The 16,815-nt window shown below is 41.3% G+C and overlaps 1 protein-coding gene across 1 annotated transcript in view; it reads left to right on the plus strand.

The window, feature by feature from the left end:
- Positions 1 to 10,812, plus strand: part of CC2D2B (coiled-coil and C2 domain containing 2B) — a 63,609-nt gene extending 52,797 nt beyond the window's left edge. Inside the window, exons 30-35 of the mRNA XM_087824151.1 lie at positions 289 to 402; positions 2,278 to 2,412; positions 2,804 to 2,926; positions 6,045 to 6,103; positions 8,380 to 8,557; positions 10,377 to 10,812. Coding sequence (XP_087680277.1) covers positions 289 to 402; positions 2,278 to 2,412; positions 2,804 to 2,926; positions 6,045 to 6,103; positions 8,380 to 8,557; positions 10,377 to 10,565 — 798 coding nt within the window. The 3' untranslated portion in view covers positions 10,566 to 10,812. The remainder of the gene's footprint in view (positions 1 to 288; positions 403 to 2,277; positions 2,413 to 2,803; positions 2,927 to 6,044; positions 6,104 to 8,379; positions 8,558 to 10,376) is intronic.
- The last annotated feature ends 6,003 nt before the right edge of the window (positions 10,813 to 16,815 follow it).

The raw sequence follows: 16,815 nt of genomic DNA on the forward strand, positions 1-16,815 counted from the left end.
ATATGTCCCTGTTTGCCCAGAGCAGTTTAATATTTGTCCTAAACAAAAATGTCCCATTTTGGATGGTACATTATTTGGTGACTTACACAGTATTCACATTAACTGTCCCACAGTAAAGGTAACCCCTGTGTTGCAAGCTAATGCTCTCTCCTCCTAATGCTGAAGTGTTTTATCAGGCAAATGGTGCCAGAGCTTTCTGCTTTGGACTAATCCTACTATTAACTGCATGACTCACCTTTCTCTCCACCACCACTTTATTGTTGTTCCTGTTGGTTTTGTTTTCCTTAGCACTGCATCAGTTTGGCTATTGGAAATAAGGAGGAGCATGCCATACTTCTCTGTAATTTCTTTTTGTATTTCGGAAAGAAAGCTTTGGTCCTCCTGGGAACCTCAATGTTAGAAGTAAGTGCTGGAGTTAATATTGAAATAGTGTAAACAAAAATAATCAGCTATCAGCTGCAAGTTTAAAAGACTTCAACCCCAAGTTTCCATCTTTTCACAAGCTGCTTAAGGAATTTTGTGGGCAGTTATTTAGTCAAGAAGATGATGTTGGTTCATCAAAAGTTATACGATGTAAAGAATGACATCCTTTTGTTTTTCTTCTCTGTCAAAGAATACTAATAGTACTATTTCATGGGGTTACTAGAAATATTATATTACATAGTAAATATATGGCATTGAGAAGAGCAGCTAGTTGGTGGTAGATACTCATAATGGTGGTGGTGGTGGAGGTTGGTGGTGTAGTAATAGTTACAGTAGTAGTTGTGGTTGTTAACCACTATTGCCACCATCATCTTTATATGTTTCTAATACTATATTTTAAGATCCTTAAGAAATACTTCTACCTATTCTCCATTGCTCAGTTTTTACCTATACAAGAAGTGGGCCAGAAATTCATGTTTACTTACCCGAAATTTTTACAACTTAATTATATATGTACTCCTGTATTCATACCTCCAGAAAGCTGTCTTCTTTTGAACTGTTTCTGTTTCAACCTGAATATTTTGATCAGTGTCAAAATTTCCAGTCTTGTTTCATGAGGGTTTTTTCATGATCACTTATTTCTCTATATTCCCTTGACGTAGTTTATTATTTCTGTTTCAGGATTGTGTTAGCTAAAAGCCTATGGTTAATTTCCCCCTATGATCTCCGTTGTAGTTTTAAGTACCGCTAGATGGCAGCAAACAGTTAACAATATTTCAACAAACAGTTGCTTTTGGACCTGTGAATCAGTATCATGGGTGGCACCCCTCAGCTGTGTGTTTGACCTTAGCTCTGTGGCTGAGGTGGAGTCTCCTCTTCACTGTAAAGGAGGTGAACACAGTGATAAGGAACTAGAGCTTTGGATTAGGGAAACCAGGCTACACAGTACGGTGTTAAGAGTAGGGGATTGGGGGGTCAGTGAGAGAAGGTTTTAAAACCCAGCAATGCCATTTACTAACTGTGTGATCCTTTTTTACTTCTCTGAGCTTCTACTATCTCCTCCCAAAACAGGAATAATATCATTTACAGTTACCCTAGACAAGCTCCTTAACCTCTGATTTTTCATCTGAAAAATTAGCATAATATTCCTACCTCACAGAATTTGGAGTGAATCAAAGCAAGAAAATTAGTGTGAATTCTGAGCAGATTACTTGATGCACATAAATACTCAATAAATGGCAGTCATTTTTGTTACCTGAAATTTTTATTCTTTGCTAAGAAAGGTTTGCACTTCAAAAGGTATGTGCAGAGAAAAATTGTAACATAATGATGACTTTTATTCCTCAAATGGTTTCCCGATCTTGTTCTTAATTTAATGGCTTTTTAACTTCACTTGGCTTTTTCGGAGACTTAGGCCAGTCTCTATTCCCTAACTGTCTGGTGCTCACCCCCAGTTTCCAGAGTATGTTCTATGCAAAGCAAGGCTGGTCCATATAGCACCATAGTGTGAATTAGCAACAATGCCCCTACCTCAAAACACTTCAGGACTAGCTGTGGGGAAACTGTCATAATGCACTGATTTTGTTAGAACACATGTCTTATTGCCGAGAGGGAACACCTGCAGGGCCACACATGGTAGCACTGGCTCAAGTTCTCTCATTTGCCGCCTCATGCTAGCCTGGGCCTAAGGATTTCTGGAGCTCCGGCTTTTTTCTTCTCCAAAAAACTTGAAAGGCTCTAGAAAAGACTTTTAGAAATCAAAGATGTCACATGCTTACATTGTAATTTTCACATTAAAAAATGTATTAAGTCAGTTACCTTCCCCAAATGACTCAACTTCTGTTCCTCATACAGGGGCATGTGGCTTATGTATTAACTCATGAAAATGATGAATATTTGCTTTGGAATCCACTAACTGGACAGTGTCATAAGCAGTTTGACCCATTTTGTCCTTTACAAAGTGTAGACTGTTTGTTTGATGATAGAAATGTAAGTATATGGGGGTGGGTGGAGGAGGAGCTTACTGTGAGCTCTCTCCTCAAGAGTCAAATCTGTGGCCCTCACCCTGGCTATACCTCACCATGGCTATAGAATCACATGAGGAACTCTGAAGAAAATATAAATTTTCAATTAGAATCCTTGGGATGTGGGGCCAGGGAAATCTTTTATCCCTAAAGCCCCCGCCCCCAGATGATTCTGCAGTGCCTCCAAGGTTAATGCTCCTGAAAGTCTGGAATGTCTTTACCTCCTACCTCAGAACTTCCCTGGGCTTCTGCCACTTCATGGGATAGCAGGACTATAAAATTTTGCTTCATCCTAACCAGCTATGGGCTTTAGGCTCCCATGGGCCTGTACTGATTTTATGTTAACGTTTTAATAGGTCTGGTTTAATATTCAACAAAATAATACACCAATGGCTGTATATTTTGACTGTTCAAAGGAAAGTTTCTGGAAACAGTTGCTTCCAAAAAATGTTCAAGGGACACACGCACAAAGCATACAGGTAAATCATAGTTTTCCAGGTGTGTCAGTATGAAAGTTACCCTTGGCTCTCATCTTTACTAGTTGTGACAGCTCTTGTTATGTTTATACAGCTGATTGCTTATTGAATTATTTGGCAGTGGTAATAACATCGAGTCTTCTCTGCCATCTAGCCTGAGTTTGGGCTAGTATTGAAAGAAGATTGGGAGGAAGAGAGGCAGACCAAAGCACAGTCCTGAGATCAGGAACCAACTCAATCACCAGACGGGCCAGTCAGTGCCCCTGCGACATACCCAGTTCGCTTTGTACTCGGTTTCCCAGAATCCATTTCAACAGCTGTTACAGGATTGAGGGCCATGGTATGGCAGGCCGCAGGCAATTGCAAAATCCAAAACCTAGGAGCTATGAGCCCAGGGGGAGAGAGGGAGGAAGCGAGATAAAGACAAAAGAACAATAGAAAAATAGGCAGGAGACAATTTATAGAAGGTGCTTGTCTGTATATTTGAGGCCAGTTACAATATCAGAATGAATGCATGGTGGTTTGGGGGAAGAGATCAGGAACATCAAGTGAGGGGCGTCTCTCCTCTTCTATTTCTTACCCCCAAGCATCCTTCTAAACATGCTCCATGCAGCTGCAAGCATACATTTATATGCTTTATACATGTGCGTTTTCCTGTTTGTAAAGTTATTTTAAAGAGAGGAAATGTGCTTATCTCTCCTGAGCAAACCACATTTACAGCATCCACAGGCCATATCTTGCCTTTCCCATCCCAAAGTTGTGAGTGAAGCATTGCTGTCTTCCAGGGAGGGGAGGCTATATTTAGAGATGAGGTTTCTGGTTTACTGTTAATCATGGCATCATTCATCCAGGTAATGTTTATTGAGTGAGCTATGAGCCAGCGCTGGTGGGTATAGGTACCCCCAGGAGGAACATGTGTCTCAGTATTCTTGGGACTCATGTTCTAGAGGAAGAAACAGCAGGAAACAAGCACTTGCGGTGCAGAGAGATAAGTGTTCTTACAGGAGAAGTGAATGTGCTTTGCAGGGTACACAGCAGGGGGGACCTGACGGGAAGGAGAGCTGCATGCAGGGGCTTCCTGGAGAAACAGTGATGCCGCAGGACGAGGAAGGGTGAGCAGGAGCTGGCCCAGCGAGAGCAGGAGCAGCAGGCGTGAAGACAGGCGGTAGCTGGGAGCTGTCTGTCAAGGAGCTGAAAGGCCAGCTTTGCTGCCCCAGGGACTGGGCAGAGATGAGCTCAGGGATGAGCTGCATCCTGGTAGGATTTGGGCCTTTATCCTCAGGGCAATCAGAAACTAACCTGACCAAGGCAAGGGCTGCCATGATCAAAATTGTGTTTTAAAAGCCACCCTCTGCCTGAGGGTGGAATCTAAACCCTTTGCCAAATTGAATTGATAAATATAAAACTCATTGTTGCTTTTGACTTGTATCTCTACTGATTTTTTTCCTGTGGGTTAATGGCCCTTGATCTTCCGCCTTACCACACTTACACCACAATAACCACTATCTGTAGGGAACACTGTGTTTGTTACCACAATTGAGAACACAAATTTGAGTGTGCATAATGACAGTGTGGGGATTCAGAGATAAGTTAACAGGGAAGTCCTCTTGAAGCGTTGAAGGATATGAATTCCCTGAAAGAAAGGGGTCTTTGCCAGAAAAGGAAATTGGATTAACATCCATAAATTTATCAAGTCACTGTAACCCAGGCCTCTTTCTCAGGCCTGAAGGGGACCTAACTAATCCACAAGAGTTGCCTGGATTGGGGGGTTGAGGGATAGGGAGAAAGGTGTGGGGGAGGGACACGGCGTGGAGGGACAGCAGTCAGGGAATTAGTTACCTGTCCTGTCTGGAATAGTTGGTGGCGCCTTCAAGATGGTGCTGGATTTCATATTTCCTTTCTCCGGTATCTCCCATCTCCTGCCATGTTCTATTGCAGGAAACTCCCAGTCTTGACCCTGTTACCTAATCTAGTGGTTCTCCAACCATGGCAGGCATCAGAACCACCTGGAGGGCTTGTTGAAACATGAATTGCTGGGCCTTACCCTCAGAGTTTCTGATGCAGTGGATCTTAGGTGGGGGTGGAGAATTTGAATCTCTAACAAGTTTCCAGGCCACACTTTGGGAACCACTGGTTTAGATCACCACCTGACAGACTTCTCAAATCACTCCTGAAATTTTCTGGGACCTAGAGGCCTGACAAGTGTTGCCCCCTTTTTAAATCATAACCCTCATTCCACTCATGAGGGAGAAACATCTGTTCCCTTCTCTCCATCTGCCTCCATTTCTCAGCTCAGAAATTCCCAAAGTAAAAACTGTAACTTTAGCTCCTCACTCTTGTCTGTGTGAGCCCTGCAAGGAGGGGAGGGCTAAGTTTGGGATGGGGCCGGGGGTGGACTTGAGAAGTCCTGGCCTCCTCCCAGCACATTCTGCTGGTGGGGGGAACATGGTCGAGCACTGCTCCCTGCTGTTGGTGGGGTGCTGGAGCAAAGGCTTGGGGACAGAGGACTGTGTATGAGCGCATGTGTGTGTGCATACAAGTGCAAAACCCTGGCTCCTGCCAGCTGAAAGAAACAAATATCAAAGAATAAAGAGGATAAGCCGTGTTAGGAGAGTGGTAACAACAATAATATCAGATGTTTATTGAGCAATATGTGCCAGGTTTTACATGTATTATATTATTTTAAAATTTTCACAAATCCCCAGAGACGTGGGTACTATTATTGTCCCTCTTGTAAAGGTGTGGTAACTGAGACAGGTTAAGTAACTTCACCAAGGTCACAGTAAGTGGAAGAGACCTGTGCAGCTGCCAAAGATTATCTGGTAGAACCAGTAAGCGTGTCAAATGCTTGTTGGAATAAATGAATTGGAGGCAGCAAACTTGTCTTACCCATAGAAAATACCTTTTGTGAATCCATTCCCCCTACCTGTTCAGTGAAGTGGTTTTAAAATCAAAGAAAACACTGTTACCTGTGTTTTACCTTTGTGCCTCTGTGATTCAATGTTTTCACCATGAGACAGGTTTGGGTTCCCCCTCATTATAGTTAGCACTCCAGGGGTGACCGTGATGTAAAAATGGTCTCCCTAGAATCTTTTCTAACTTTCAGTTGTCTGTATTTCAGCCTGAAGAAATAATTTATTCTGATACTAATAAAAGCATGGTAGATGATCTAAAGAACAGGTATGATTTGTAAAATTTCATTATGATTAGCATGTTTTCTCCCTAATCTCCCAATAAGCCACCTTTTAGTCCTCTTGTTACTGGTCCAAAGTTCAAGTACTCAACACTTATAAAGGCCAAAACTCAAAATGTCAGAGTTTGGAGTAAGGAAAGGTTTATAGATCAAGAAGATGCCAACTGAGAAGATGGGAGCCCTCCTAAGTAGTTTCTCAAATTCGTCTTAAGAAAGTACAGAGTTAGGCTTCTTTTATGTCAAGGGAAGGGGAAATGGGAGGGGCAAGAGGTAAATGATGACTCCAGATATCTGGGTACCAGCAGGGATTTGAGGAAGACCAAAAAATTTCTAAATCTCTTTGTTCCTGGTCTGTTGACCCCAGCTGATGATCTGGTCTTGAGGCTCCTGCAAATCTTTGATAAACAATCATTGTTTTTGTACACATTCCCCTTCTCCTCTGGAGAATCACCTTCCAGCAAAGGGCTGTTTTTGTAAAAACTCAGGCCTTAACCAGAATCCCTCTAATGATTAGCGTGTCTATATGCAAGAACACAGCAGGCTTGAACAAGATGTGGTTGGGGGGTGGTCAAGCATTTCACTCCATTACACTCTAAACTAGTCTCTCAAATCACCTATTAGATTCAGCAACAGAAGCATGAAATGGAGATTATAATAGTTACTTCCATTGAGTCATCTGTCTCTTGGTACATGCATTGAAGCATTCCCTGCCATCCTGGATGCTGCTTTTCTTTTTTTTCTGGATGCTTCTTGAAATGACAGGCCAAGTTAAAAATGGTTGCCTTTGGAAAACAGTGTGGGCTACTGTTGGGAAGTTCTCAACACAAACACCTGTTGAGCCTATAGTAATAATGCAGTAGCTAACACTTCTTGAAAGGACATGAAGGTAAATGGCCCACTAATTGGTTAAAAACATCCAAGTTGGGTGGTGGAAACATCAATACTGTCCCTCCGAGGCTCTTGCCTTTATATATATATATATATATATATATATATATATATATATATATATATATATATATACACACACACACACACACACACACACACACACACACACACCCCACCCCCCCACCCCCACCCCCCCAAGTTGTTGTTCAGTCAAGCCCAAAGAGTCACAATCTTTGCAGCAGGCCTTTCCTACTCCAGATGTGTCAGACACTTCTAGATCTGACTGCCTCCAGTGACTCATGTTGACATAGCAGACTGGCACGTGAGCTACTGCCAACTGATCAAAGCCAAGCAAGACATAAACCATTTGCCACTCCCTTCTTTCACTAGCACATAACACCCACCTCTTATTCCCTGCCTTCTTTTCCAGTTCTTAACAAAAAAGGGAAGAAATGCAGTTGGGAAATGGTTCCCAACTTCTGGTTTTCATCAGAATTGCTTCCTGAACTATTTAAATATACAGGTGCCTGGGTCCCAGACCAGACTTGTTGAATCAATATCTGGAGATGAAACATTTTGATTAAGTTCTACCTGTGATTCTGATGTCCAGCCACTACTGAGACTTTTTGCAAACTCCAAACTACTTAGTTACACTACAGACTCAGCCAAGAGGGACTCCAGCAGCTTCGTCTGAAGCACACACTGATTCTGCCCAGAGGACAAGCTTTCCAGGAGGGCCCCATCAACCAGCCCACACTGTGCTCCACCTCTCTCTCTCCCTGGTACAGTTCATCACCAGGCACTGTTTTGGGGACTGGGCACACAGGCAAAAATCCCGGCCCTTATGGAGTGTACACTGTTGTAGGGGAAACTGATCATTATACTTAGCAGTCCAGTGCCTTGTTTCCTCCCAACCCTGCTTACTGAATTAACTGATCTAATAAACCCATACCTGCTAACAGTTTCCCAGACCAGATATCTGAATTTTCGTAAAGGCAGTCTGTCTTAGAAACCCAGTATCCTATGTCAAAGGAGAGTCTTGGAGAATAGGAATGTCAACCCAGTAATCTGACAGTAGGTGTCACATCACACCCAGTAGGTAGGAGCCCACACATAGTTAACTGAAAAAGAGATGTGCCTTTGACACCTAATGGCTGGCTACCCCAGGAAGCTTCTTGCTTCCCCAAGCCAAGAAAGAACCTGCTTCTCCCAAATGTGATTCATGTGAATGACGGCAGATATCCCTAGCCAGAGGTCTTGTTTCCTCCTAAATAAAAAATGTATCATCCTCATGCTTGAGTAAAAGTGACAAAGCTCTTTTCACATTTTTTATTAAATGAGTTGTAATTTGTCATAAATATAATCATTGTAGGATTGAAAGGACTCTGAAATGTAAAATTATGGAATGGCGACCTAAGCAGCCAACACGTTGGAATCGACAATGCACTTTTATTTTGCGACAAATTCTTCCTAAGCTAGAACTTGGCCTTGGAAGCTTTGTTTCCTCTGAAGAAGAGAGTGAATTTGAAAGACTACTACAATTTTATTGGGTTTGTATATGATTTGATGCATTAATGACACGTTTTTCTATTTTGTTAATTGTCAGGTAATAGTACTCTTATATATCTCTGAAATACCTTTTATCTTGATCCTAGATGATAGATACTATGGCATTAAAATGCATTTATTTATAGACCAAAAAATTTAAAATGTAGTGAACAGCTATTACCATGACCACATTGCATGACATTTTCTTGAATCAGTCTTATGCTTTATGATGTGTTAACCACAAACTTTGGAAAAAGATGCCCAAAGAAAACCCCCTGCAACTAAGAAACTAAAAAAAAGGTCTCTAGATGGTAGTAATAGAGTGGATTTCCTGTCCTTGGTTCTGGGCAAGAGGACTCTAGGCAAGCTTTAATTTCTCCTGTATGCAAATTACCCTCAAATTTATACATCCATCCTCAGCTTCTCTCCTGACTTCTTCTTTTATGTATTTGCCAACACATCTGACATCATCCTGGATGATAAAAAAGCATCTCAGACTCATCAAGTCCATAACCAGCATGGTGGGCATTTGGCACAGTGTTCGGGTCCTCCTTTCCTTCCCCTGCCAAAGCCCCAGTCCTGGGAATCCTCTTACCTCTTCCTCCCTATGAACTGGTCCAGCGAGTTTTTGAAGCCTCGCCTCCCAGGAATGGGATTCCTACCCCGTCATCTCCTAGACTAGAAGCTGACTCCTCTGAGAGTAGACAGGAAGGAATCTGTCGGGAGTTGAGTACCTAGGTTGCCAGGGAGGGATCTGCAGTCACTTTCCATGAATAGGGGGGCAGTTCTTTTGTGTTGCTTTCTTTTTAATAGGCTTGGGGGTAAACAGATAAGACAGTTAAATCCATGCCAAGGTTTAAAACTTGGAGCTCCTTTGTAAAATTTTGACTACTTAATAAGAAACAATAATAATCATAAACCTGCACTAAATCCTGTAGGTAGGGTTCAAATCCTGCCTCAACCACTCTCTAGCTTTAACCAAGTTATCTAACTTGTCTACATTTTCTACTCTATTGGGCAAGATAAATAGGGATAGAACTACTTACATGTTTTATGGTTGTGGTGGTGAGGATAAGTGGAGGTAATATTTACTGTAGCACCCAGCAAGTGTTTAGTAAATGCTAACCATTATTTGTATTCTCTGTGCCAGGCATTGTTCTAGGCACGGGGTTTGTGCATTCACAGAGACTAAGGGCTAGTTAGACTGACCAGAAAACATGTAATTGCAACACAGTATTTTATTATATAAGCTAAGGAAGGACAGTGTACTATGCAACCATATGGAGAGAGCATGTGAGCAGATTTGAGGATCAGGGAAAGCCTCCAGAAGTAAACAGTCAAAGGCCTGGAGGAGGTTTATGGTTTGTCTTAGGTAATTTTGCATAACCTATGTTCCATAACCCTTTAATCCTGTCTCACAGTTATCACTTAATGAATATAAACAACCTATGTTAATACATTCTTCCTAAATTCTCACTTAAGTCCCTCATTTGTAAGACCAAGTGATTTTCTTGTTGGCAGCTTGCTATTCTAGAAAGGGTGCAAGTATGTGGAATGTTAAGTGTGCAGGCCCTGGCATCACCCTGGCCCTGCTCCTGTCTGTAGAGTAGGGATTATAACAGAACCTACCATATAAGGTTGTTTGAGGATTAAATATGTATATGAAGCATTTAGCACTGACCTAGGACAGAGTAAGCAACCACAAAGTAACCATTATTATTTTATGACTATGGTTTCTTTGAGGCTTCTGTAATCTTTTTGCATACAATTACTTACATGGCTGTAATGTGGGTTCACATGTCATTGTGTCTTTTGGTCCAGATTGCAGGATTTCCCATCCAGATGTCATACACTGATGTGCAGTCAGTGGTTGACGCCGTGTATCAGACTGGAACCCACTCCTCGGAACTTCCCCAGACAGAATTTGCTCTCGCTGTATACATTCACCCATACCCAAACAACATATTATCTGTGTGGGTCTACTTGGCCTCCTTAGCTCGACAACAGTGAAAAGGAAGAAGGGAAAGGAAGAATTGTACCATGGGCCCCCTGACCAGAGCAACCAGAACTTTCCCCGGTACTTTGGGATTTTGCTTCTTAACCTCAAGTCCAGCCAAGTGTGAACCCACTTTTTGGTTCACTTATAGAGTTGGGCACCATGGAAACTCACTCCCTGAGTTTTTGAGGATGAGTCTAGATGACCTCCTCACCAGACGCCTCTTCAAGGAAGACCCTTTGAGAAGTCGTGGTGGCCTTGGGTTTTATTCTGGGAAGGAAGAAATTCTGGCCTCTCCCTCTAAAGCCAGTGTTACTCAAATTTTGGGCCTCACACCACCTCCATCAAAACCACCTGGGAACCCCTGTTGAAAATGCGGATTTCCACACCCCACTCAAGGCCTATTGAATCAAAACCTCTGGGAGTGGAGCTCTCGAACCTACAGTATTTTAAACAAGCTCCCCAGATAATTCTGATGACCTATTAAGGGTTCTCTGCCTTATAGAATGTTATAATAACTAAAGTGAGGCTGGTATGTTTGAGGCTGCTTCTGATGCAATTCCAGGTAGAAGTTATTCAAATAGAAACCCTAAGGTCATTGCCTCTCATCAGATAAAAGATGATTTCACTGATGATGAATAATAGGAAAACCTGCTGTGTTGTGTTGAGGGCTGAGGTCAGCTTCTGGGGGCTTCTCAACAGCTTTTACTTGAGATGCTACTAATGTGAAGTCCTTTCAGCTCCACGTATTTGTAAGGGACTTCCAGGAAACTAATGTGCTCTCCTGATCCTGTGAAAACAGGAGAAAATGGTTGCACCAAATCTCAGGATTTCTTTTTTCCTTCGTGAACAGCTCCCCATTCTGCCTCTGGCACTTCCCTGTTGCTTTCCTTTCCCAGCGTAGCCCCAAGGAGGCCCATCGAGATCCTAGGAGCCCCTCAAGAAAGAGTGGACAGGGATCTAAGTAGGAAGCACTGTACTTTCTTATATGTAGTTTTTTATTGTCCTGTGCTTCCTTGAGAAACGGATTTATACTTGTTATATAACAACTTATTTGTTTAAAAAAAATCAAAGGATACAGATTTTCAAGTTTGACGAGAGTAGTTTTATATGAAGTAAGGATAAGAGAAAGAAATGTCACCTCTTGCATTGCAGGAGCGCTGGGGCTTCTTGGGTCACTCCAACAGGCAGAAAGCAGGGACCCCAAATTCATCCTCAGGGCCCCTCAGTCTGTAACCTCTTCACAGTGCACCTGCAGAGGCTGGTGCCAGAGACCTTATTTATTTGCAGTGATGTTAGTCTTAGACCAAACTTGAGATTGCTAGAAAAGTTTAGAAAGTAGGGATATGGGGGAAAGAATGTGTTATTCTCCAATGTTAAAACCTAATTGTGCATAAGAAAACTGATCAAAATTTTTGTTTTTATTTGAACAGTTGTGTTCAAATGACATATGAGTTTCATTGTAACAAGTCTCTGACATTGATTGGGGTAGCACAAGATGTTATCTATGAAAAGATGAGGTTGCCAAAGAAATGCCGCATGCATGAAGTTTATTTCTGTGGCACTTTGAATGTTTACATAGCTGTTTGTTAGTTGTTTATAGTTTTAGAATTGATGGGCCACTTAAGAGTAAGTCAGAAAGTGTTCATAGACAAGCACGGAGGACTTTTCTGTGTTACACACACTTTTTTTACGTGTGTACTGTACATGTTTCTTAACTAAATTTTTTTCCTGAAAATTGTGTAATTTTCTGCAATGAACTGTTTTTCATTTGAATGTTTAAAAATACATTATTTTAAATGTAACATAAAATTTTAAAGTTCTTTAAATCATTCCACAAATAATTACAAAGTGTAAAGGTCAAAAAAGATCTGTGTGCTACCTTAAAGCAATCAGGCAGGAGGAGTCCCCTCTTACAGGGGGGTGAGCCTTTTTGTTGCATAAAGGCCTTCGACTGATTGAATGAGGGACACTCACGTTAGGGAGGTATGCTATTGTGATATAATAAATATATCTTTGATCTTTGTCCCCAGTTCCTGACATGAGAATTGTCCCAGTTCCTGACAGGGTTCTCAAACACTTGGAATTTTTTGAGTGATAGGGCTGAGAGGTGTTATCTTTTGATATTCATAAGAAGCCTCCTTAAGCACACCTGAGTTTATGCTAATAAGGTGACTCTTGGATCTTGGTGGACCCCTAGATAGCTTCAGAATGGGGGCTTCTCCATGTAACCTCTGGACATTATCAGCCAGTCTGATACCACCTCCTGTTCCCTTGGCAGAAAATTAGATGTTTCTGCTTGGAGAAAATGACCTAACAAAGAGAAAAGATTTGGGATGGGGGCCTCTCAATCTAGGGATTCCTGAGAATCCATTGATTCTTACTCTGAATCCTGTCATTCAATAAGCCCTATTCTTGCACTCAGAGATTCTGATAATCTTTTTAATGCCTCACTTGTAAATTTGAACTGAGAGCCAAGGATCACCACATACCTGAGGAAATCCTCTAATATGTGAATCAAAGATTAAAACCAAAGAAACCATGGTGAAACAGACAATGAATGCAGAGAGAATAAAAATTTATTTAAAAGAGAACTTTAATATCCTTAGAGTAATGAGAAATATTGTACCTGTAACAGAAGAACAGAATGCTATATATAAAAAAATCTGAGACCATGAAAGAGCCATTGGAAAATAGTAGAAAATTTAAAATCCAATTAAAAAAACCCAGAAGAAGGGTTTGCACTGAAAGTTGTGGAAATTTGCCCCAAAAGAGAACAAAAGGACAAAAAAAGGGATAATAGGCAAGAAAAAATAAGAAATTTAGATCAGCTGAGCACATCCAAGGTATGAATCATCTGAGTTCCAGACAGTGAGAAATGAGAAAATGGAAGAGAGCAAATTATGAAAGAAATCTCAGATAATATCCAGAAAACAAGTATGTAAGTCTCAGAATAAAAGGTCCTACTGAATACCCAGAATTATGAATGAAAAATGACCCACACCAAAATACATCATTGTAAAACCAGATCACCGAGAACACAGAGGAATCCAGACAGAATAGGTTTCAGTTTTCTTATAAAATAAGGATCAGAGCAGCATCAGATTTCCCAATAACAACGCTGGCATTTAGAAGACATTAGAGTATGCCTTCAAAATTATGAAGGGAAATGGTTTCCAGGTTAGAATTTCATACCTAGCCAAACAACCCAGGGTGAGGGTAAATTAAAGATATTCTCAGATATATAAGGTCTCAAAAGTTTTGCCTCCTAGACACCCTTTCTCAAAAGGCTACTGGTGCTTGTAAACCAAGGAAGAGAGACATAGGATTCTGGAAATAGGCGTCTAACCCAAGATAGGCAGCTGTCTATCAACTCTAGAGAGAACCTTATTGGAGCTGTAGGGCCAGGGTAGATGGGTCCAGGAAGATAAATCAAGAGGGGAAAGATACAAGTAATAGTTTATCTGATAGGTGTGGCTGTTTTGAAAGTTGAATTGAGGCGTTTTACAGAGCTAATTGGATGTGTAGAAAACTTAGATATACTTGACAAAAGCTAAGAAGAAAATTCCAGGAAAACAAAGAGGAAAGTAATAATTATAGGACACCATTTGGCTTTACAGTGAACAATGTTTATGTAGTCATAACAATGAAAACAATTTAAAATGGATGTAACAAAAAATGTGTTAAAATTATGTACTAGGGACAGCACTTGTGCTCTCTGAGAGAGCTTTTCTTTCTGAAAAGAAAAATATATACTAGGGAGATGAAGGAAGAAGGAAATGTGTGTGTGTGTGAAAGGTGATTGTAAAGCAACTAAATCTTCATTTTTCAGGACAATATGTAAATATACCTAAAAATAACATCAAAAGTATAATATAAACATGTCATTTAAAAAGATGATAGCAAATACTGTGAGAAATCGCTAAGGAATTCAATGGTTACCTGTTTGGAATTGGACTTGGGAGTGGGGAGGGAGTAGAACAAGGAACTGTTGCTTTTCATTCTATGCCTTTTAGAAATATTTGGCTTCTTAATGGGTATACATGAATTACCTTGATGCATTTAAAATTTGAAACTTTAAAAACTGGATAATGATCAGAGCTTTCTGGGGAGTGTTGGGCCTCTTTCCCTACAGAACACTTTGCAACATGTGTGTGGCAAGAGCAAAGAAACTACAATGTTAAAGTCGAGCAATCGCAGCCATCGCCCACCTCCCTTTATGGATGATGAACCTGAGTCTCATTGGAGGGAAATGACATTCTAAGCCACTCCACTAGGAAGCAACAAATCAAGAACCAAGAACCAGAGCCCAGGGCTTCTGGCTCATAGTCCTTTGCACCCAATGGAACACAAGTTAGCCATTGAAAGGAATCTTGAAATTCTGTTATGGAATATTCAGCAGAATATACAGTATCACAAAAGTTGGGTGCATGATAGTGTAAAGTGCTACCAATTGTGCAAAAATGGGACAAGGGCATTATGTACATGCACGGTGATAAATATCTGGATATCCCTAGAAGAGTACAAAAGAAAATAGTAATAATGTTTCTGGGAAGAACTGGGATCAGCAGAGGGAAGGGGGCTTGCCTTTCACTGTTTCAGTGTTTTACCTTTTGCATGCATTTATTTAAAAAATCACCAACTTAAAATGAGTGGCTTTTCACTGCTTAAAGTTGAGTTAGAAAAGCTCTCCAGAGAATCTAGTCCCACCCTCATCTCTTGCCAAACCTGTCTCATGCCTTATGCTGCAGGCACACTGCACTCTTTGCAGTTTCCTTACTATGTAGTTCTGCTTTTTTAACTTCCATCCTTTCCTGATCACTGCCTGTGAGGCTCGGAACGTCTTTCCTATCTCCTCTTCACTCCAGGCATACACTGGCCTCCATACTCATTCCCAACATGATCTCTCCTTAGGGCCTTTACATTTGCTGTTCCCTCTGCCTGGAACACTCAGCCACCAGATGTCTACATGTTCCCTCGCCTCCCTCAGGCCTTTGTCCACCTCACCTTATCTCAATACAATGTCCACTCAGTTTCACTTTCTGTTCTCTTTTTCTGTTTATTTTTTCATATTACTTGTCGTCATATCACTTTCCTGTTTATTTAGAAATTAGAATATTACTTTATGAGAACAGACTTCATTTAGGAATTACGTAAATACCTAATTGTGTCCACCTTGCCCTAAGGGAATTAATGAAGTCATAATAAACCAAAATTTTGCATTTTAGGGACTTATAATCTAAGACACATTGGGCAATTATATATATTCACACACATGTATTAACCTATGAAATGAATGAACATTAAAGTCCTTTCATCATAGGAGGCAAATCCAAAAAATAGGAAAATTTCTAAACAAGTATCCCCCAGTGAATAACACTTTCAAAGTACAAACTGTGAGAAACAACCTATTGATTACACTGATGATTATAGTTTGTGGCCCATTTTCCTGAAAGGGTTCTTAAATAAGCCCTGGACATCTAAGTTATTGGGAAGCCAAATTATTGTCATAACGTTGCTTAGGGCACATGAATTGGAACCCGAGGCGGTAGGTACCATTTAAATGCCGTTATAAATAGCATGGAGCTTTTAGCCCGTGTCTGTCTCCTCTCCAGGGAAGTGCTGCAGCCGAGATAGGCCAGGGCAGCCCCCGACGATGCGGGGCTGGAGTGGGCGTCGTTCCCGGAGCTCCGCCCTTCTCTGCAGAGCGTTGTCTCACACCTGCGCGCATGGCCATGACAGTGTCAAGTTCATGTAACATTCATCACTTTATCATAGCCCTTTCTCATGTAACTTTTGGGACAAAGGAGTCTATTAGAAGGCGCAGGGTTCTATATTTTTTATTAAAAGAGAGTGCTTACATTCTCAGGAAACGAGGCTCCGTGTCCCGCGCCGACTAGCGCCTTCGGTTGTGATATTCCACCCACCAGGTTACAACGCGGCTGAGGAGGTGTCTGCTCAGCACACGTCAGGTCCCACGTTACCTTAATTGATGTTGGAGTGTTTCCACACTTTCGTAGTTTTAGGACCACAGATGGCTAATTACATCCACGATGGAATTGACAAACTAGGTTACTGAAGGTAATCTTAACTCCTTTCAAAGCTTTTGGGGATCTCTAAAGCAAAGGAAATAAGGGGAGGAGGTTTTCAGATAGAATTTAAAAGCAGAATTTCACAAGAGAAAGCGCTTTAAGGGCTTTGAAGTGACCAAAGCACATCTGCAGGAACTGATAATCCCCTCAGCAGCCCATAGGACGCAGGGGC

The sequence above is a fragment of the Miniopterus natalensis genome, chromosome 14 (genome assembly GCF_054644295.1).
Source record: "Miniopterus natalensis isolate mMinNat1 chromosome 14, mMinNat1.hap1, whole genome shotgun sequence".
NCBI lineage: Eukaryota > Metazoa > Chordata > Mammalia > Chiroptera > Miniopteridae > Miniopterus > Miniopterus natalensis.